This window comes from Ascaphus truei, chromosome 12 (genome assembly GCF_040206685.1).
Source record: "Ascaphus truei isolate aAscTru1 chromosome 12, aAscTru1.hap1, whole genome shotgun sequence".
Taxonomy (NCBI): Eukaryota; Metazoa; Chordata; class Amphibia; order Anura; family Ascaphidae; genus Ascaphus; species Ascaphus truei.
This window is the reverse complement of record NC_134494.1, coordinates 19,789,089-19,812,392: the sequence shown is the minus strand read 5'-3', so window position 1 is coordinate 19,812,392 and position 23,304 is coordinate 19,789,089. Positions and strand designations below refer to the sequence as shown.

Below are 23,304 nucleotides of genomic sequence, written 5' to 3'. Positions count from 1 at the left end.
TCTGTGTTTGACCTTATGATCATAATGCCGTTTGTTTCCGGCGTTCAGTTTCTCTGTGGATTTCTCTGCCTGCTGATAGGCCCGTTGCAGGTTCTCTTGTAGTCTCTGTACATATCGGAAGTGGGTGGCATTGTGTACTCCGTCAGTGGAGACTCTCAACCGTATATCTACAGGCAATCGGGCTTCTCTGCCAAACATCAGAAAATAGGGAAAAAACCCGGTGGAGTCGTGTCGAGTGCAATTATAAGCGTGTACTAAGGTTTCCACATGGTGGCTCCACTCAGTTTTCTCTGCTCCCGTCGATGTCCCCAGCATGTTCAGTAACGTGCGGTTAAATCGTTCGGGCAAGGCATCCCCTTCCGGGTGATATGGGTGGTTCGGGATTTGGTGATGTGTAGGAGTTTTAGCAGCTCTCTTATTAATTTGCTTTCGAAGTCTCGACCCTGATCGGAGTGTAGTCGTTGGGGAAGCCCGTAATGTATGAAATACTTTTCCCAAAGCACCTTGTACACTGTGATTGCTTTTTGGTCTTTCGTCGGGAAGGCCTGGGCATACCTAGTGTAATGATCAGTGATGACCAGCACATTGCCGATGCCTCGGCTATCGGGCTCGATACATAGGAAGTCCATGCATACTAAGTCCATGGGCCCAGCACTTTTTAAATGGCCCATTGGGGCGGCCCTGGTGAGCAATGTCTTGCGCTGAATACACCTTTCACACCGATGACAGTGATGTTCTACTGACTCCCTCATTTTCGGCCAGAAGAACCGATCCCTCACCAATCCAAAAGTTTTATCAACACCCAAATGGCCATGTTCATCGTGTAGCGCCCTCAGCACCATATACTGTAATCGTTTAGGTAGTACTAGCTGTCTCCTATTCGGGTGGTTATGGTACTCTACAACTCGGTATAGCAAATTGTCCTGTATTTCGAATTTGTCAGCTTCCCGCCGCAGTATGCCTCCTACGTCGCCCGGAGCATGCCGGAGGAGGTCAGGTCGGTTGTGCTTGATAGCATGGTGAATAGCCCTGGCTATCGGGTCTCGTTATTGGTAGCGCACCATATCCTTCCAGGTTATGATCTTGTCAGGAGTAACGTGCATACCGCTGGGGTCCCGATAGGCTGCCGGGATAGCGTGGGATGCGCATCCCAGGGAGTCGGCCACCCGTAACTCAGAGAACGCCACTTGATCATTGACTATTGCAGCGGTGCCACACAGGGCCCTCATCCCGGGTCCCGGAATTTCTTCCCATTGGTCGTCGTCGGGGGTTGTAGCCAGACCTGGTCGCCTAGACAATGCATCAGCCCCAATGTTCAGAGGACCTGGTTTATACTTCAGCGTGAAGTTGTAGTTGAATAGGGTGGCCAGCCAGCAGTGCCCCGCCGCATCGAATTTGGCGGAGGTCATGATATAGGTAAGCGGATTGTTGTCGGTCCGCACCTCGAACGACACCCCGTGTAGGTAATCACGAAGTTTGTCTACAATGGCCCACTTGAGGGCCAAGAACTCGAGCTTGTGCACGGGGTAGTTCTGTTCACTGATGGTAAGACTGTGGCTGATATAAGCTACGGGTCGCAGCCCCTCTGGATACCTTTGATGTAACACCGCCCCTAACCCGCCTAGACTAGCATCCACATGTAATATATACGGTTGTTCGGGGTCTGCATAGGCCAACACCGGGGCCGCGGTCAAACTATGTTTCAGGTCCACGAAGGCTTGTTCGCACTCTGTCATCCACTTGTCCCCGAATGGCTGTCGGGCAGGCGTGGCCTTCCGACCGGTGTCTTCCGGATATATTTTGAGAAGACCGTTAAGAGCTTTGGCCCGTCGGGAATACCCCTCCACAAACCTGCGATAGTATCCACAGAATCCCAGGAATGATCGCAACTCCACCACATTGTCAGGTCGTGCCAATTTACGACGGCTTCTATTTTGGCGGGGTCAATGGCAATCCCCTCGGCGGACACTATGTGCCCCACGTAAGTCACCGATGTCCTGCAGAAGCGGCATTTATCCAGGGAGAGCTTGAGTCCTTCGTGAGCTAATCGGTCAAGCACTTTCAGGAGCCGGGCCTCGTGTTCCTCCAGGGTTTTCCCAAAGACTATGATGTCATCCAGATACACTAGGCACTCTCTGGGATTCAAGTCACCTAAAGTCTTCTCCAATAGCCGTTGGAATGTGGCGGGGGCTCCACATATACCTTGAGGCATGCGGGTGAATTGGTAGAACCCCAGTGGACAAATGAATGCCGTTTTTTCTTGATCCTCGGGACTCATGGGTACCTGGTAGTAGCCAGATCTGAGATCCAGTACACTGAACCATTTGCTTCCATGTAGGGTGTTCAGGATTTCCTCTATGCAGGGCAGATTATACTGGTCCGGTACCGTCCGATTGTTCAGTGTCCGGTAATCTACGCATAACCTCACGGTCCCATTCTTCTTCCTCACTACCACTATGGGAGAAGCGTAAGGGCTTCGTGACTCCGTGATGATTCCGGCTTCTTCCATCTCGTGAAGGACCGCCTGTACATCATCTACGTCTCTAGGAGCGAGCCGGCGGGAACGCTCCCGGAAGGGCTTTGTATCCCTCATCCGAATAGTGTGTTGAGCACTGCGGCTGCACCCCACATCCATCTCCCGGTAGAGAATACTGCTCGTCTCTCTTCCAGCTGAGCTCGCAGCCGTTCCTTCCATGCGTCGGACAGTCCGGATGAGCCAAAGTCAAAGTCTAGGTTCGAACCGGGACATTCCACTCGGGTAGCCTTTACTTGCACTGCTTCGTCTACCGAGCTGACGGGGTAAATTCTCCCTATTCTCTGTCCGGCGTCAATGGCCATAGGAAATGGCGAAAGATTCTGAACCATCACATAAATCCGACGGGGAATGGCGGTCGGCCAATCCCGGAATTCCGGTACCAGCCGATATCCTCGCTGGACATCTTCTTCTGGCGTGCTCTCTAGGGAAAAGAGCTGCTCCTCGTCTACTCATTCAGCATATGCACACCAGGCGGGTACCCTCTGCGTCTCTCCTGGTAAAAGCCTGGTCAGCCCAGCGCGGCCGCAGAACAACAGTCCATAGTCCTCAGAGGGTGTCGGGGAAGAATCTGGTTTCACTTGGACAAGCTGCAGTTGTAGGCTGGACATGGGTAACTCATTAGTTTCTTGTAGATAGGCCCGGATAACGGCTTGTACAATGTCCGCATTCGTGCCTAGGATGATCGGATACTGAGGTGGATCTTTGGGTTCGGGGCACACTAGGGCGTCCACATTCATGGGGTGGGACTTTCCAGTATTGAGCTGTTGTATTTCTAGGCCCACGGTTACTATGCCGTCGATGGGGTAGTCTTCATTGCTTAGTCCTCTTACTTTGATGTGCCCTGCCGACTTCAGAGGCCGCTTCTGGAGGTGTCGATCATAAAATCCTCGATATATGATGGTCACCTGAGATCCCGTGTCCAGTAGGGCGGAGGAGTAGATACCGTCTACTAGCACCCGTATCTGCGCTACTGGTCCCACGCGGTTACTCTCGTCATCAGGTCCTTCGCCACTTTGGTTGGAAACAGGGTTTTCTCCGCTGGCCGCGTAAGCACCACATATCATGGCATTGGGAGTGAACTTCTTGGGTGACGGGCTCCGAGGCCGGGACTCTCCCATTCGACAATCGTAGGAGATATGCCCTTTCTTCCCGCACTTGTAGCAGGACATATCCCTGGGTGGGGTACGGCGATCATACGGGGGCGAGGTTCGCCCGGCGTATTTCGGCCGCTCAGGGCCAGGTTTGTTCAGAGGATCCTCCTTCTTCTCCGCACCTCCCTTGGGTTTGGGGCTGCTGGCTTCTGTGGGGAGTGAAGCATGAGATGCGTTTCGTGCTCTTTGACTTGCTGTAATAGTTTGATAAACGAGGGGGGAGGCCCTCGAGTGAGGTTATCACGTATCATGTTCGCAATAGGGTGACTAGGACTGGATCCCCGTAGGTATTGTTTACGGAGATATTCGTCCATCTGTGAGGCGGTTACGTACTTATGATGCAACAGGGGCCCTAATGAAATTTGCACGCGGTGAATGTAGGCAGACAAATCTTCTCCCTCCTTCTGGTTGATGGCATAGTATTTGGCCCACATGGCTCCATCATCCTCGGTCGTGCTATAGGCCTCGACGAGGAACTCGATCATCATCCGAGAGGTCAGGTCGGGATACTGTTCTCGGTGGATGCTAATCAGGGTGGACGCCGGGGGTCTCAAACACTCCATGAGTCGTTGGCGTTTCACGACGTCGGTACAGGACCATTCTTCCATTACCCCCCGAGTGTGTTCTTTCCAGGGGTCTATCCCATCTGGGTACAGGTAGAGTCCCAGAGAAGGCCTTCAATTTCCTGTAGTTCTGAGAATGCGTGGCCAGGGTGAGCGCTTCTACTAACGGAGGTAAACTTGATGGGGTGGTTAACCGGTCTATCTTATCATTTAGTTTCTGCAGCATGTCACTACGCAACCCTGCTTCTTCGGATACGCTAGACCCTGGGTAGCTAGATTCTGACGGACAGCGCCCCGCTTCGCTCGCGGGGTAGTGCGCAAAGAGAAGCGTAGGATCGTCGTCACCCAGTTCCTCCACAGGGGGGTCCCGGAGTGGGTAGATAAGGGGGCTGCCGCCGGGCAGAGAGTTGAGAAGCAGCAGATATTGAGGAACCACAGGTTCGAGGACTACTAGATCTCGCCGGCAATCTACTAGCAAGGTGTTCTACTTAGCGTCTTGGTCTATGAGGACATCTACCAGGCGGGCTTTGGCAAAACCCGGTAGATGTTGGAGGGCCGTTTGTAATGTCTCTAAGGGTAGGGCCATGTTACTTGGGTCACAGCCACTGCGCGGCAGGCGGGCGTTCGCATCTGCCGCGCCCAGTCGCGTACTTTCTGACATGAGGGAAGGGTCATGGTGGCGGTATTTTTGGCTCGAGGGGCACCCCAGGTCTAAGATCTCAGCAGCGCCTCCAAATGTAGCCCTGGTTCCTAGCGAACACAGACCACTACCATATGCTGTATAACCTGTAGGCTCACAGGGCCTAAGCCTCTGCGACGGAGAGCCTGGGGCACGCGCAATACTTGATACTTGGTGCAGCGCCTCCACCTGTGACCGCTTCTGCCAGAGGGGAAGTGGTTCTTCGCAGGACCTTATGTACATCAACACACCCACACAGCAGTAAAACCAATTAACTTTACTAGCATGAAAGAAATGATGTATCCTCTCTCCTCCTTTATCATCAACCAGCATCCCTAATTTAGGCAGATACTATACTTTGCGTCTCGCAGGACGCTCACTACCCCTCCCCTTTCACCGGGTGATCCCACCCGTGTCCAGATACCTCGTCCATTATTTCCCCCACCCTCAAGTGAGACAGTGAATCAATATGTGTGTGACTGCGCAGCCACTGTGTCCTGAATGAATAGTGATATCGTTGGTGCACCTGTAGTTTACCTGCCGGGCACTCCAGTACCCGGTCCTGCAACAGTCTTCACAAAGGATCGGTGTGGGCCTAGATGACGTCGCCCCTAGGTGTCCGGGTGATCCCACCCAGACGCGCAGCAGCACGGCAGCGGAGTCTGAGTACCGACCTCCCGCTGTCTTGGAAATCTCCTGATAGCAATCACACACACAATAAGGGAACCGGAACCTATCTATGGCCAATCCCTAGCTCAGCTTCACACTACTGGGGCTCAGGGTCTAACTGGGCCTGGGGTATGAGGCCTAGGTAGGGAGCGGAATGCCTCCCTACACCGGAGCTCCTTCTCCTTCCTCTGGGCTTCCTTTGCTTCCTCTTCCTTTGCTGGGACCCGTAGTCCCACGGCCTCCCTCCTATCAGAGCTCTCCTCTTTCGCGGGCTTTTGTCACTATGCCCGCGCATGCGCAACCTCCTGCCGGGCCAATCCTGCACCTGCGCCAACCTTCAACATGACGCTCCCTCTACGCGGAACCTCCGATATCGTAGCGTTCCCTACTGCAGAACTCACCCACCCCACAAGAACAATTGGTGATCAAGGGGGTCCGCAACTTCGTGCTACCTTGCCCGGTGCCATCGGACTGACCTTCCGGTTCTCCCGTCTCACTGCTTCCAGGTTTCCGCAGGGCCTGCCAGCTCTTCCCGGATCCAGGCGATCTGGTACAGCTGGTTGGTCGCGAGGATGCAGCCATTTTCCACCCGGCTCCGCTGTGTCCGCCGGATGTGATGTCATCAATCTCGCGGGACTCGCCGCTGCCATCTTGGGTTGGGCTCCCCACCGGAACCTCTTCCTCCAGAACGACATCCGCCGCCGGAAGTTCTGCTCTCCGCTCCACTCGGGCCCGGATTAGGCCTTTCTCCACCGTCGCCACCACCGGCGCCTGTGGAGGGCAAAGGTGTCGCTCACCGCTCCGTCGGCTCGGGATGGTTCCTTCTCCGCCGTCTGCTCCGCCAGTCACCACGACCGTGGGACTCCGCCTCTCCGGTTGCCTCTGCACGGGCGACTTGAGACTCTGCTCCACAGCGACACAGGTAAGTGCCGTTTCCTCCACAGCACCGCTGTAGTGGTCCGCCGGTAGGCGCATCACCACCTTCGTCGGTGTCGCTTGTTCCTTGTCCGAGGAGCCTAACTCCGACTCGGGATGTGGCACTCCCGTCGGGGACCGATGGTAGGGTTCTCGGTTCTCCCCTTATGGGTAGGTCCTTTTCTCTTCCAGCTACGTTTTAATCATTAGGAGCGATCCCCAGGTACTGGTTCTTTCCAGGCCGCACGCGGGGCTTCAGCCGTCAGCATGGCTGTGTCCGCTCCCTCCTCCACGGTCTGTCCAGGTACGAACGACTGCACAGCCCACAAGTAGTGGATGCCACATTGGGGGCACCTGGCCTTTGTGCTGACCGCACCACCCGGCAGCCGACACTGCATACACAGACACTTAATTGTCTCTTTACCACCCGCCGTGAGCACAGGAAGCCTCCCGGTGCAGAGTAGGGGTGCACGGAAATGTCCATTTCCTTTTCTGCTTGGCTGGCCATGTTGATTATAGGAGACACTTTTTGTAGTGGTCTGCTCAGTTCACTGGCTCCTCGTAACTGAAGTGCAGGGGTTGGTTTAATAACTGCTCCCTCCGCCAGCTCCACCCGCATTTGGCACAACTGGAAACCACTCCCCCTGGTTGATATTAGGGGATGGTCCCACAAGTTCACGGGGTGACCCAACACTGGGGCTGAGCCTGTCACTGTCCATGAGGGCGCGGCCACAGCTTTCGCGCCATACCTCCCAGCAGGATGGGGTTCTCCTTTTGGCGCCAATCCCGCCCAAGTGTCTGCAACTTTGGCGTTTGCAGAATTTCCCGCATCTGTCCCACGCGTTCTCCCAGGGAAGCAGGAGCCGCCAGCTTGGTTTGCCCACGCCATTCACAATTGCAATTTAGGTGGATCTTTGCATAGGCATCGCCGGCTGGCGATCAGATTCTCCGTTCCTTTCACACAGTACCACAATGTCCTCAACACTGTCCTCCAGGGTAGTACCCCGCGGTCCTAAGCAGGACCAAAACGGTGCGGCCACAGCCTTGGCGCCACTCCACAGCATGCTTGCAAAAGTCCCTTCTGCCGCTTGCTCTTCCGTGGAACGCACACCACGTGCGCTCCCTCCATCTGCCTCCATCCGCCATCTTAGACCTTCCGCGCCACGCGGATCCTCCATTCTTGCGGTCGCCATCTTTTCACTGTATTTGTTTCTGTTATCGCACATAGAGCTCCACTCTGCGGGGCAGCTACCATACCAATGCAATAAAGAATGCCCGATGCACCACCTGTGTACCTGATGTAAGTCTGACTCGTGTTGCACTACCTCAGGCTAGGCTCACTCTCTCAGTGTATGCTGTGTCCTCCTCCCTCCAGTCTGTGCTTTTTACGGTAAGTGGTCTGGAACTGGCTAGAGTACTCTGGCTTCTCCATGCAGTACTAGGGCGTCTACCTACTGTTGGCCAGCCTAGCGCAGACCCTCTCCAGGATTCCTGACCTCGTTAACAGGCTATCCCTTTAGGCATCCTACCAACTAGCACTACCTCAAGGTGACTATAGCCCTGTCTCCAGACCCATCTAACTCCTTCCAGCATCCTAGGTCGTCCCTGTGAGCTGACAAATCCATCAGGCCCCATGACTACCCCTAGGTTCCATCCCAAACACAGCACTGACTGGCAGCATACACTCTCCCTGTTCGCTAGTGTGCCTAGCAAAAGCCTGTCCTGTTGATGCAGATCTCAGCAGCTCGCCTCCAAATGTAACAGTGTTTCTGGACCCCTCCTGACCCACCCAATCTCAGATTGGCCCCTGTGGTCTAACCAGTCCCCATTACATGGATGTGTCTGGTGGTGCACCTGTTGGCTACAGGACTCCTGAGTCTCCCGCATGATGTTGGTATGGGGATATCAGCAAGACAGACGCTGAGGTATTGTGCTTGAGTCCTACCTATATCCAGTGCAGCGCCTCCACCCCATCAGGATCTCTGCGTCCGCAGGGAGATGGATCTGATGAGGAACTCCTTCTTGGTGCCTTCCTCTGCTGAGTAACTCCACACTCACACATGAGGGTTTTGATGAATAAGGGCATCTTTATTGTCAGGGTAGGCAACTGCCCCTCGCAGCAGTCAGCTCAGCCGCTCATTCTTCTACAGCACTTTCTTTCAGAAGAATCTGCCCTCCCAATGGAGTTGGATCACCTCGCCCCTCAGGGAGATCACCACCTGTGCCAGGTCCCTAGACACAGTGTAGACACTCTCTCTGAGCCTGCCAGCCTTACTGCTTACTGTAGAACCACACTCTTGAACTACAAGTTCAGAACCACCTAACTTTGGGCAGTGCTATGTCTTATATAACTTAGGGAATAGCCACATCTCTGATGTCATTAACAGTGGACTCAGAGCATGTTACCACTCCCCTTGAATACATATGACACCTCACCAGGGTGTGTGGGCAAACCTCCATGATTGATGCTGGCAGTCCTGTATACTTACCAGGTTTACTGCCAGCATGATAGAGAACTGTATACCATTTTTAAACATGGCTACACATAATTTCACGTCAGTATATTTATTACTTTCATTTGGCGTCTCATTTCCTATCTTATATGATGTCATTATTGGGTATACATTTGCCATATATTTTGGCAGGCTCAACATAAAATAAAAAAAACTTATGGTGCCTGGCAACCTCATCTTCCCCCTTCAAGGCTAACAGCTGTATATCACTTGACTAACTCTACAAAGAGACAATTAACAGATAAGAACTCGAGGGGCCCACCTCAGGAAAATAAGCACAGAGTCAGCTATTATAAGGTGACATAAAGTTCAGGATAAAAACGTCTTTCATGTCTATTCTACTGCTTCACTGCTACCCATAATACACTGCAACACAAGGCATGAATTTTCATATAGTAACACATATATTAATAATATAAAAATATTATACTTCTACAGTATTTTTTTTAGCTTCAGATTGTGGGACCAAACAGCAAAATGATTTGCTTAGTTCAATTACAAATAATTGTGACTTTATACAAAGCCATCACATCTTAAGAAAAGCAGAAGGGCAATAGATACCCCATCACATATCCATCACATATATTTTTGAACTGTTGTTTGGTGATTTATGACACAAATGCTAAAGACTTCTATGGCGCATGCGGAACTTCTACTGTTTGCTAACGCATTCACTTGATCCTACAACAAAAAGAAATGTGCTTACAAAGCGCTGATCCCTATAAAATACAAACTATAAACAATATGCAACAGAATATGCAAGGAAAAATGAAGATGTGGCAGGGCAGCCAGGAATCAACTGGTAAGAACAACACCAGATGGAGCCCAGAAAACCAGATACAAACCAGCGCCCACATCAAAGGATAATGTCCAACGAGTCCACATGGGGTGAAAGTCCAGTAGGTCCAAATCAATATGGAAACTCCATTCAATTGGTCCGTGACATGTGGACAGATACAAAAGAAAAAAATCATAGTGCATACTGCATACATACACAAACTACATATAAACAAAAAGGACAACCAACATGGAACAACATATAACACAGAAGCTGAAAATATAAACTAATTTATTAAAACAGAGGAGCCTGTTGCAGCGGATCATCAAGGGGTTAAAACCCCAAACCCTACTTACAACAGGGCCGGATACAATGGGCCTAGAAGTCCAAACAGGGGCAGATGACTAAAGCAGAGCGAGTCCTCCGTGAACACTCGGATAGGTAGAATATTGCTTCCAACTCCCTCCGATTCCAGGGGATTCCAAAAGATGATACAGAGAAGCGGAGATATAAGGATGAATGCAATGAGACCTCTCTCGCGATGACGTCACTTCCTGTGGGGATGGTCCAAAATGCAACACAGAACCAGCTTCCTCCAAAGGCACCGTGACCTCTGACCCTACGCGTTACGTGATAACGTCACTTCCTCAGGGGTACATTCACTTGATCCTATTAAATTCTGTATATTAACTTGTGATTTGGGAAGTATCAATGGGAAGGAGAATATTTTATTTATATTTTTATTTATAAAAAAAAATATTTTACCAGGAAGTAATACATTGAGAGTTACCTCTCGTTTTCAAGTATGTCCTGGGCACAGAGTAAAACAAAATAATACATGGTTACAAATACAGTTACATAAATGAACAAGGTATACATTATATACAAGACATTGCATGCACAGTTGAAGAAAATATATATTATGAGCGTATGGAACAGTTACAGACCAGATTAAAGTGTGAGACAGCCTTAGATTTGAAAGAACTTAAGCTGGTGGTGGATATGAGAGTCTCTGGTAGGTTGTTCCAGTTTTGGGGTGCACGGAAGGAGAAGGAGGAACGTCCGGATACTTTGTTGAGTCTTGGGACCATGAATAGTCTTTTGGAGTCTGATCTCAGGTGATAGGTACTGCATGTGGTAGGGGTGAGGAGCTTGTTCAGGTAGCTGGGTAGCTTGCCCAGAAAGTATTTGAGGGTGAGACAGGAAAGGTGGACTTTGTGCCTAGACTCTAGTGATGACCAATCTAGTTCTTTGAGCATTTCGCAGTGATGTGTGTTGTAGTTGCATTGGAGAACAAAACGACAAATTGAATTGTAGAGGGTGTCAAGTTTGCTAAGGTGGGTTTGAGGAGCCGAGCCATATACTATGTCTCCATAGTCAATAATTGGCATTAGCATCTGCTGTGCAATACGCTTTCTGACCAGGAGACTTAGGGAGGATTTGTTCCTGTAAAGTACCCCTAGTTTGGCATAGGTCTTGGTTGTCAGGGTATCAATGTGCATCCTGAATGTTAAGTGGGAGTCAAACCATAAGCCCAGGTATTTAAAACTAGTGACAGGTGTTAGAGTGGTTTTAGCGTTGGTTCTAATCAGGAGCTCAGTCACTGGAAGCTTTACAAATTTAGTCTTGGTCCCAAATACCATTGTTACCGTCTTGTCAGTGTTTAAAAACAGTTTGTTTTTGGAAATCCAGTTTTCGAGTCTCAAAAAGTCAGACTGAAGTATGTGTTGAAGGTCAGAGAGGCTATGGCTGTGTGCATACAGGATTGTGTCATCTGCATACATGTGTATTGAGGCTTCCTTACAAGCTGTGGGAAGATCATTAATGAACACTGAGAAGAGTAGGGGCCCCAGAACAGAGCCTTGCGGGACACCACAGGTGATATCCAGGGGGTTGGAGTTAGAGCCTGAGATGGACACATGTTGGGATCTTCCTGATAGGTAGGACTGAAACCAGTTTAAAGCATGTTTCCCTATTCCAGAGCTCTGGAGTTTGTTAAGCAGGATAACATGATCAACTGTGTCAAAAGCCTTTGCAAAATCTAGGAATACTGCACCAGTGAGTTGTCCCCGTTCCATTCCGCACTGGATTTCATTGCAAACTTTTAGCAGGGTAGTTACGGTGGAGTGTTTGGGACGAAACCCAGACTGGAATTGGCTAGGGAAATTTGTCTTGGTGTAGAAATCGCTTAATTGGGAGTGGACACATTTTTCCATAACTTTGGATAGAATTGGGAGAAGTGAGATTGGCCTGTTGTTTGAGACAATGTTTTTGTCCCCACTTTTGAAGATTGGGACAACTCTGGCAGTTTTCCAGGTCTTAGGGATATGGCCTGCAGACAGGATAGAGTTGACTATGGACGCAATTGGTTTGGCAATGGCTGGGGCACCAAGTCGTAGGAACCTAGATTGTAGTAAGTCGGGTCCACATTGGCTGCTTAGTTTTAGTTTGAGGAGCGCTTGTGTAATCTCCTCTTCAGATACTGGGCTAAATTGAAAATTGTGGGCAGTGTTGGGAGGGGGTGGGACTATGGGGGTACTCCCAGGATGAGATTCAGGTTTGGGGTTTGTGCTGCGTTTCGCTAATAAGTTAGTGGCACACCCCACAAAGTAATCATTGAATGCATTTGCAATGTCAGTGGGGTTTGTCAGAGTAATATCCCCCTATGTGACAATGAAGAGGAGTTATGTGGAGTGGTTACATGGAGCTATATTAGGAGTTAAGGAGGAGTTACTATATAGTGAGTTCCATGGATCAATGAGATAAGTTACAGGGAGAATGTACCGCACATTAAGGAATATGAGGCGTTGTAGGGAACAGTAATGATGCATTAAGCATATTATTGCACATATATGGAGAAATACATATTATAATGGGCTTTATTAAAATGTGTGTCTCTGTTCTTTCTTCCCTTTCTTTTGCATCAGAAATTTCCACCAGGTCAGATGTGACATAGATCTAGAGATGGGGGAATTTTGGGGGGAGAATTTGGATCTGCAGCAGATCGACCGGTTCCTTTGGTCCGTGGATTTCAGCAGATCAATGTCAAATGGGGCGATTCGCGTTTTGTGGATTTTTTATTATTATTACCAATACACTCCTCGGATTCTGCAACCCGTGGATGGATATGTAGAATCTTATCAGCGGATTCAGCAATTCAACGGATCGCTGAATCCATGGATAGGATTCTACAAATCTGTGCATGGGTTGTATCCAATGGCGGATTTTGATGAATCCGCGTGAATTGAAACCGCCCAAATCCATGTGCGGATTTTATACCACGAAACGGATTTTGGGGTTAACCAGCAAGAATCCATGAAATGGATTTGGGTGGTTTCACCCACCTGGATTTGGGCGGTTTCTCGCTATGCACCATCCCGACTCTTGCATTCTGCTCAAGGATTTCTTCTTTCTACCCCTTTGTATCTAAAGCCCTCTCCCGCCTTAAACCCTTCTCACTGACTGCCCAGCACCTCTGGAATGCCCTTCCCCTCAATACCCGACTAGCACCCACTCTATCCACCTTTAAGACCCACCTTAAGACACACTTGCTTAAAGAAGCATATGAGTAGTACCGTAGCTAATACTATACAAGATACATAAAGCTTGGCCCCTTGCAGACGCACTTACCTGAATGCCCTCCTACTGTCTTTGTACATTCTCCCCACCAATTAGATTGTGAGCTCTTCGGAGCAGATACTCCTCTTCTACAATGTTACTTTTATGTCTGAAGCACTTATTCCCATGATCTGTTATTTGTACTATTTGTTATTTATATGATTGTCACGTGTATTATTTTATTTTTTATTTATTTATAAAATATTTTACCAGGAAGTAATACATTGAGAGTTACCTCTCATTTTCAAGTATGTCCTGGGCACAGAGTAAAACAAATAATACATGGTTACAAGTACAGTTACATAAATGAACAAGGTATACATTATATACAAGACATTGCGTGCACAGTTAAAGATAATATATATTATGAGCGTATGAAACAGTTACAGCTGTATACAGTGTATTACGGCTGTGAAGCGCTATGTACATTAATGGCACTATATAAATAAAGACATACATACATAGCTCTACATAGAGGTACTAGAGAAATGGAATAAAGTTGACACATTCATTCAAAAAAATAAATGCAATATGTCAAAGGAAACTTTTATATGACGTGAAACATACTGTAAAATGCACAGTTTGCATTTTTAAGTCTCTTGTAGCATAGTAATATATATGGGGCAGGCTTCCAAATGCCAGCGAATAGCAGAGATTACTGCAGGTTAATATGTCAATACAAAGAATTGTTTGTTTTAACACCACTATACAGTATATGCTAAATATAACATTTTTGTTTGGATCATTTAGCACAGACTTGGAAACGGTTTTGAGCAGTTGAGAGACAAGTTATAGGGAGGGTTAGTCAACAGCAATATTACAATAAGATATATCTAAATTGGTGTTGGTAAGTTCCACCATTCTCCTGTCACATTGGATCAATTAAATCTGCAAGGCCTTGAGTGGTGTTAACCTGCCAGTTCCTGTGTGAAGAAATACATTGCACTTTTATACATTCATCTAAAGATTTATTTCAACATGTACCCTTTTCTGCCAGGTACTGGAGGAAAAACAACCCCATTGACTAGAGATACGCAACATTTTAACTGAAGGTCCTGGACTAGGCAAAATGCCCCCAAATAAAATATGTAACTTTCTTTCAAAAAAGTAAAGTTCGCCAAAACAATTTCATCATCAGGAGTCAAGGTTACATGATCTGAAGCTCGGGTCACCCGGCCCTCTACATACTTGTCGGCAACATTTTAAAAAGTTATAAATGTTACAAAAATGTGAACAAAAAGTCACAATTGAGAAAAAAAAAAAGTGTAAAAAGTTTGGGGAACGATGGACATCTCTGCATGGATCACTATAAATCACTGCTTTACACCACAGCTCAGATGTTGCAAGTGTAACAGTGTTTTCCCCACCCCCTGGGAGATTCTACCATTACTGGTCGTGTGGTGCATGATACCTGCTGGTAACAGGAGGTCTGATGGTAGTGGGGTCACAGAACTAGGCTTCTGGGGTTCTGATAAGACAGTACTCACCAGAGCAAGGATCGATTTCTTCTCATCCGCCCCGGCAGTTGCCGTAGCAGTAACATTAATACAGGAAGATATCACGAGATCCTGAAGCAAGTCCAGGCCCCTCACCGGAAGTGCGTCGACATCCCGTCCTTGTGAAAGCGTGTCACTGTCGTCCCCCTCGTAGAGGTCAAGACCGTCCAAGGCCTTCTCTCCGGAAGTCTCAGTTGGACCTTGCTGGTGGAGTAAAGAGGTGGTCTATCACTGCTCCGCTGACAGACTAGAACGTTGGTACCCTCAGATCGGAATGCTGGTACGCCAACTAGGTCGCCGTAAAGGGAACGCCCATCCGTCACTTTGGCCGTGCCCTCACGATTCTCGGCTCCTCTTTAGGAAGGAAGCGGGAACACCTTTGGCTGGATACACACCACAGCTGTCCTACCACCGCTCTGGTGAGATGCCAGCGGGGACACTTCGATTGTTACTTGCGTTGGTTCCAGATCTCTGACCGTCTCTGGCACCTTGTCGGGAACTGGGTCTGGAACCATCTCTGAATCTGGGACAATCTGGTACAATCATCGGGGCATACGGACCCCCATTAGCAGTATTTAGAGCCCTTAGACCCTCTCTGATCGTCAGCAGCAAGGTAGACTCATCATCATCTGGCTCGGTATCATAGCCGGTCAGATCCTTGAAATCAAAGTCCATATTCCCTTGTAGCACTCCATAATAAAGTGGCAACACCATTCTCTTTATTTTGCAACTGGACCACGCGGTCTGCGTGATTTTGGCGGGAACTCATTTCTTGTGGATCTGTACAGCACATGGTGTCGGTCAACCAAGAGTAGGTTGTACCCCAGGTTAGCAAAGCTCCATCTTGATACGCTGCACACGATTACAGTCCATTGCAAGCACTTTGTGGTTCCATGATTTGGCTACGGCTAGTAGTACTCTGGGCTTCTTCTAGCGGAGATTCAGGCACCTTGTACGTCAGGTACCCCTCTTAAGATACTCCCCATCAGTACTCATACGCTGCCCCACTCGACTGCCAGTATCGCGGACTCTCTCCAGAGGTCCCTGGAACTCAGTTAACCAGAGCACCCCCTTTAGGCATCCCGACTACCCGCCTCAGGGCGACATAGAACAGCAATAGCCCTTGTCTCCAAACCATTCACCTGATAGGGCAGTCTATGTCATAGTTCCATGGCGGGGAAAATGGGCCCTGATTATGGTATGCCGGGGTCCCCTGGACACTATACCTAGTCTCCCTCCTTCATTAGCACTTGTTCTGGAAGCGTACCTCGTTACTTACAGCTTTGTTTAGCTGAAAGCCTGTCGTGTTACAGATCTCAGCAGTGCCTCCAAATGTAACGGTGTTTCCCACACCCCCTGGGAGATTTTCTACCATTACTGATCGTGTGGTGCATGATACCTGCTGGAAACAGGAGGACTGAGTCATCCGCCGATGGTAGTGGCATCTGACAGGACTAGGCTTCTGGGGTTCATACCCCACATATCTCTTTAGCAGTGCATCACCTTCATCTGCCGCAGGCTCCAGGAACTGAAGGTGATCTCCCACGGTAGAACTTATTACCTCTCCCCCCAGTAAGGTCACGCACCAGGCCAGAGGTATATACACACAGGAACGGCTTTATTACTCTTCTGTACAGTTACAGAAACAAGGCAGGTTCTGCCCGATGCAGTACTCTCAGCTATTCCCCGGATGATGGTCCCTGGACCGTCACTACAGCCCAAGGGCACCTGCAGCCGTCCTAGCTCTTCCCCACCTCTCTAGCAGAGGTATGGTCCACACTCACTCTCCCCCGCAGGGAAGAGGACTGGAGAAGGCCTTTCCACTGTGCGACCTGCCTTCCTCAGTGGGGAAGGAGAACCTACAAATTTAGGGCGGTCCTGCCTTTAAGTACTGCCAGGAGGAGGGGGAAAAACTCATATCAACTACTGGCAACCTGATTGTACCAGGGTTTACTGCCAGCCCAAGGGCAGAATAGTAGCCATCAAGTGACCTGGCTACACAAGGCCCTGAGATTTTTTTTTCCAGTCCAGGAAAACATGTACAGTATTTATCATTTAAAAAAGGCCCTGAGATTTTTTCCAGTTCAGGAAAACATGTACAGTATTTATCATTTGTTCAAGTTGTTCTGTCATTGACTCCTCACAATCACCTTCAAAACATGTCAAAAAGGTAAATTTCACCCAACTACCAGAACACAAACATCCTGGATCCATGCTGTAACAGCCTTAGTATCTGTTAAGTTTGACGTCCATATCCATCCACAGAGCTTGTCCTCTATCGTTGACTGAAGGCTGGGGCTTCTTCTATAAAAGGCTCAGCTGGGACTCAGGAAACTATACCTCCTCTGAACACTCTGAGGTTTGGTACCTTGTGACTGAACGGCGGGCAAAATGGGGACTTTTAGGGGGATATGGATACCTATATTTGCCCTCATAACAGTTCTTACCTGTCTCCGGATACAAGGTAAGCACTCAATTTCTATAGTCATGAAGACAAAAAGGGTAAGAGAAAGGGTATGTTTCTCTAAGGTAGACACAATTTGATATACCACATTTTATTTTATTATACATTGTATTTCTCTGTATGGATTAGGAATTGTATGTAGACCCATCTCTATCAATTACCTTATTGGTTTCCCCTCAGAGGTGTAGTTATTGTTTATTGTATCCCAATGAATGTTAATCCATTTCCAAGTCTAGCCATAGACAGTATTGTAATAGATTATATTACAAAGGCCAGCAGGTTACCTGCATCACTACGCGCTCTCTCCGAGGACTAGTATAATTCCGTAACCCACAAATCAATTAGCTGTTTGTCAAAGATTGTCCTTACACTATATGTGGCACTTTCTGTTTGATTATTATTTTTAGCAACATTTTTTCATTTTCCCCCCGTGAAGCTGTACAGGGGAATCTGAACATGCAAGATGCTTCCTTTAAGCCGTCAAGTACAAACCCGTCTCAGAAGCTGGATAAACCTGGTAAGACAGTCCGTCTTCACTGATAAAATGATGAATGCATGTAGCAGTTTCCCACTAAAGAAGATGAGAGCAAAGGAAATCAATGTAAAGAAATGCATGGAATTAGCACAATCAAAATTCCTCTAGGTTTATAAAACATGGCATAAGTATAGTGTACATGACCCTGGAATCAGGAGAGGTCCCCCCCCCCCCACACCCCTCCTTTCCCATAAATAATACCAACACCAGTTTAGGAGGAAAGGCCACATCTTAAATGATAACCAAAAAATAAACAAACATACCACGTAAAGGGGAATTGCCTGGCAAAGCCTGCCCAAAATCCAAAGGGTACGGATCCCGTGCCCCAACACCAGCTACAGTCTGCCGACCCAACCTGGTCTCCAAAGGACCTCCAAAAGTGGAAACTGCCTTTCAAGCCCGCCGACCCAGCCAAGCCTGGAGCGTCTTGTCAACCGCCATATAGTCATCCTTCAAAAATGGGCAAACCGTTCTGTTCCAGGACCAAATATATTTTATTAATGCCAAATATACTGCTGCTGTGACGAAATAGCACTTACAGTGTCCCACCATAAACAACTGCCAACAATATACAGTGTAATACATTATAACAGAAAAATACAATTCATCGACCCCAGAAGCATTGCCTTATAGGGAGGGAGGGAAGGAGGACCAAAGGCGAAGGAAGAGGGACATTCAGGAATTCCTTTTCATGCGATAGCACGAGATCTGCGCTATCACACCGTACAGAATAAGCCCCATGGTATATTTCTACTGTTGGGTGGAGAACCATAAATGTATTGCAAATAATCTGAGTGACACTATTACAGATAGGGACAAGGAAAGTCTTACCATTGTGCAGATAGATTGGTTTGAACAGATGTTCATACTTTTCCACAATTACCTGTGGAATACAATATTTGCCCAAATTAAAAATACGTGCCAGGTGCTTCAAGTTTAATGATATAATTACAGTCTAGCAGATATGCTATATAAGGATTCTGGAAATAAGTCACAATTATGCTTTATTTGTGGTCATCCAAGACATTTGATCTGCACCATAAGTTTGATGATCTCCAATTCTGCACTAATGGTCTTGCACCAATTCTAATCAACACATTTTGCATGCAGTGAGTTGCTGATTGTAAGTTTTTATTATGAGAGAGCCTTTGGAAAGTGAGAGTTTGGATCTTGTAAATTTGCAATATGGGGGCTTGAATTTGTGTCCCTTTCTCCTTACAGGTCAAAAGTTTGTGTCTGGACATCCTGCTGTGAACAATGATGATTATGGTTTGTGCACTTTAAGTCTATCTGTGCTATTTAGGTTTCAAAATGTGTTCATTTAAATTCAACTAGTACTTAACTGTAACTTGTATTAAAACAATTTTTTTCCAGTTTAAAGAATACATTGCAACAAATTATAAACCAAAATTGTGCAACGCAACGAAAACATGACTTCTGTCCTTACATGGAAGCAACATTGTTTTTTCGCAATAAACAGATATAGCAGATGCTATTACCCGCTTTATCGAGAAATAACACCCTAAATAATACTGTAAATAAGGCATCAGTTGCTATCTCCTTAGTCATTGTTTTGAACTGCTAGGCATTGTTTTGAACTGAACAGCTGTTAAAGAACGCGCTAGTGTTAACACAACACGTTAATGAGTGCAATAACAGCTTCATTAGCACTCCCAAATAGAAATCTCTAATAGAAATCTCCCACTCCAAAGGTGATGATGACTATTACGATGACAGTCAAGATGACGAATTTCAAGCTGCTGAAGAAGTGGAGCAGGCTGACAACTCGTGGTATCATCAGCAACGAAATGATTATGACAAAAGTAAGTTGACAGTTTTGTTTTTCTTCTTTTGGTTTCCATTTTTGTCTTGATGGACCATCCTTGAATCCTAACCCTAAACTCCTCCTCCTCCTTTCCGATAGCCATCATGGATGGTTACTATTTTCAACTCTAGCATTTACAAAAGTTTAGTGTTTGGATTTTATGGGAAATGTGTTCTCACCTAATTTGCTATGTTCTATCTGCAGATAAACCTGCAGAAGCTTCAAAGCTGACGTTTATTGCACCGACAACAGCTCCAGTAATAAGAAGTAAGTGAGTTTAGGCGTGGTAGAGGATAGGGATGTGAGATACTGTAGCTGAATAAGAAACTAATAAACAAATAATGAAATAATTTGTGGATCAAACGCAAAGGTTATTAGGAGCTACTATAGATTCCACCTTCATGCATGTGCCACCATATGATTCAGAGGGATATAAGGGACACTTTCTAAGGATCAACTGTTTGACTTACAGAGAGTGCGACTGCTCACAATGGACGAGTTTGTAGTACCTGGGGTAACTCCTACTACAAGACATTCGATGGAGACATCTTCCACTACCCGGGGAAATGCAACTACTTGTTTGCTTCAAACTGCAAAAGCAACTTTGAAGAATTTAACATTCAGATCAGGCGTTCCATTGTGAAGAACCTTCCCACCATCAGTCACATCATTATGAAGATCGACGGAACCTCTATTGAATTGACCAGTGACAAAATTACCTTCAATGGCCACCCGTGAGTTGCTTCTTGTTATTTAGTGTGCCACTCATCTAATTGTGCAAATAGTGGATGAGAAGTGGACCACTTTTGTGTTGGTGACTGTTGAGAAATGTTAACCATGACATACAAAAAGGACAGGGGTCCCAAAGGCGATTTATTCACCTTTGTTTAGGATCTACCCTCTATTGCGAATGAAGTGACGTCTTCTTCAACAGACACGGTTTTGATTCACCTGTAACTACTGTACATCCCAGAGCGATTTTCGTGGCCAAATAACTCCTACTTTGGATACTTCTAATTTCATACTAGTTGTTTAGACAGCTACAGTACGTGCAGAGAAACTCACTTGTGAGTTAATGTAATGTTAATGCATATGGTACAGATGATAAAAGCTTGCAAAAGGTTGAAATATAATAATTTGTTAATCTTTAAATGCACCTAAAATTACATTACAATCAGCACGTGGCCCTTCAATTTCTACATGTTTTTCTGATTTCACCATTTGCAGAACTACAGTAGTTGAAGACCCCTTTGGTAGGCTATCTGCCCTTGCCAGGTGTCTAAGCAACTAAATGCAATATTTCACACCTACCCTTACCTTTAGGCTAAGGTAATACAAATATGGTACAGATGCTATACTGTACTTAAATGTTCACATTGTTATTTTCCTATGAAATAAAATCATTTTAAATTGCATTACAATACTCATTCGTACCTCTGGGAAAAGAAGTTTAAAGAGCACTAACATTTCTTTATGAATATATATATGTTCTCTCATTAGCATTCAACGTGTTATTGCTTAAGATAGCATAAAATATAGTTATGAATGGTAAATATGTTGTATTACTCTTTTTTCTGAAATCATGTTGTTATTCCTTCACAGGATACAGCTGCCATACACTTTCTCAGGAGTCCAGGTGGATAGGAGTGGAATATACATCAGAGTCATTTCCAAATTGGGCCTGGAATTTATGTGGAATGAAGATGAGTCCATCTTGGTAACTGTCACCAAATACCATGCCAATGGAATCCAGTGCTGTACCAAACTATCCCCTGCTGTTCCTTCCTGAAAAACAAACTTGTATCTTGATTTTCATGACACTTTGTATGCAGTGAAATATCCTAAGTAGTCATGATGAGCTATAATATGTCTTATCATAATGCAATGGGGCATCATTTTATTAAACGTTCTTTTCTTCTTTTAGTTGGAACTGGATAAGAAATTTGCCAACCAGACCTGTGGTCTTTGTGGGGACTTCAATGGAATTCCAATTTTCAATGAATTTATTACAAACAGTAAGACAATTTCCATGTTGGGTTTGAGAAAGCATATAAATAATCATCAAGGAAACTAACAGCTACTGTATGTGGTTTCTTGCAGAAGTGAAAATGAGTGACATTCAGTATGGGAACATGCAGAAGATGAATGGACCGACAGAAATGTGTCAAGATCTGACCGTGGCCCCCCAAAACAACTGTACAGACTCTGTAAGTATAACAGTATCATACTGTACAGAGTCTATTTGTGAATAATCACAACATTCAATTCTATTTAACAGTATTTCCAATTCCCCATTATATCAGTGGTACAAAGCTCAATTTCCCCCCTTTGCAAATGAGGCAAAACTCCCTCAAAGCTTGAAGTTGAAGAACAGTATGTGACAATATATTTTGGAATAGGACATGGTTGTAGACTAGATCTTGCTATAATTGACTGGTCTGTTAACTTTTACTGTTGTGCTCCCATATTATATTTTCCTGCTCTCGTAACAATGTCCTCACCTTATCCTTCTTGTGTAAATTATTTAACAGAGGAGATTATGTGAGGTGATCCTGACCAACTCCGCATTTTTACCCTGTAACCGGATTGTGGATCCAGCTCTCTACATAGACGCTTGCGTGCAGGACTTGTGTCGATGTGCAGGGAATGCATCTGGCTTCTGCCTGTGTAACACCTTCACTGAGTACTCACGTCAGTGCGCTCATGCCGGAGGGAGCCCTAGTAACTGGAGAACCTCCAAACTGTGCCGTGAGTTATACAGATCCTTAATCTCATTACTCATCTGTCTATAGAAGACCGGTAGACAATGACATTATTTCTATTTATTGGATATTTTGTGGTATTATATTTACTGTATTATGAATTCTATAACACACCACAGGAAGCGGGAGATTCACTAAATGCTGATGTGGGTATGGTACCCTTATCTAGGGCAACATAGTTATATAGATGAAGTTTTAAAAAGACATTCGTCCATCAAGTTCAACCTATTGTATGCTAAATTTAGATGACAGCTACTTATCCTATATGAGTATTTCAAGTATATTGATCCAGAGGAAGGATAACAAAAAAAAAAAAAACAGTGACATTTCATCTAATGATATCTCATAAGGGGAAAAATAAATTCCTTCCTGACCACAAATATTGGCAGTCAGATTACTCCCTGGATCAACATCCTTCCCATGTTTACTTATTTGGTATATCTCTATGTATCAAGGTAATTGCGGTGAGAAACCTGTACATTTTCATCTTGTACTTACAGTACATATCAAAGTACTTTGCTCTACTTTTGTCCCAACTGCCCTACAGTAGTTAGCAACTTGGGGAGTGACTGTAGGGGAGGAATTACATGGTGCACATATTATCATGAGATACTGTATATCCTAATCTCGGGTCTCTTTGCGTCATTCTCTTTCCATTGTATTTGGAACAAAGAATCTGCCAGGCTGCAGCTATAGTGGCTTATGTCTTTCATGTGCCGCAACTCTGTTTAAAAACACAGAGCAGTGCGTCAAAACACATTTTTCTCTACATTGATGCATAGACCCACTTGGCGTTAACT

The 23,304-nt window shown here is 46.4% G+C and overlaps 1 protein-coding gene across 1 annotated transcript in view; it reads left to right on the top strand.

The window, feature by feature from the left end:
• The first annotated feature begins 17,306 nt into the window (after positions 1–17,306).
• The window catches only part of LOC142463851 (uncharacterized), a 36,509-nt gene continuing 30,511 nt past the window's right edge, over positions 17,307–23,304 (top strand). Inside the window, exons 1-10 of the mRNA XM_075566664.1 lie at positions 17,307–17,382; positions 17,819–17,899; positions 19,139–19,186; positions 19,630–19,740; positions 19,947–20,009; positions 20,215–20,476; positions 21,345–21,459; positions 21,667–21,757; positions 21,843–21,949; positions 22,274–22,490. Coding sequence (XP_075422779.1) covers positions 17,310–17,382; positions 17,819–17,899; positions 19,139–19,186; positions 19,630–19,740; positions 19,947–20,009; positions 20,215–20,476; positions 21,345–21,459; positions 21,667–21,757; positions 21,843–21,949; positions 22,274–22,490 — 1,168 coding nt within the window. The 5' untranslated portion in view covers positions 17,307–17,309. The remainder of the gene's footprint in view (positions 17,383–17,818; positions 17,900–19,138; positions 19,187–19,629; positions 19,741–19,946; positions 20,010–20,214; positions 20,477–21,344; positions 21,460–21,666; positions 21,758–21,842; positions 21,950–22,273; positions 22,491–23,304) is intronic.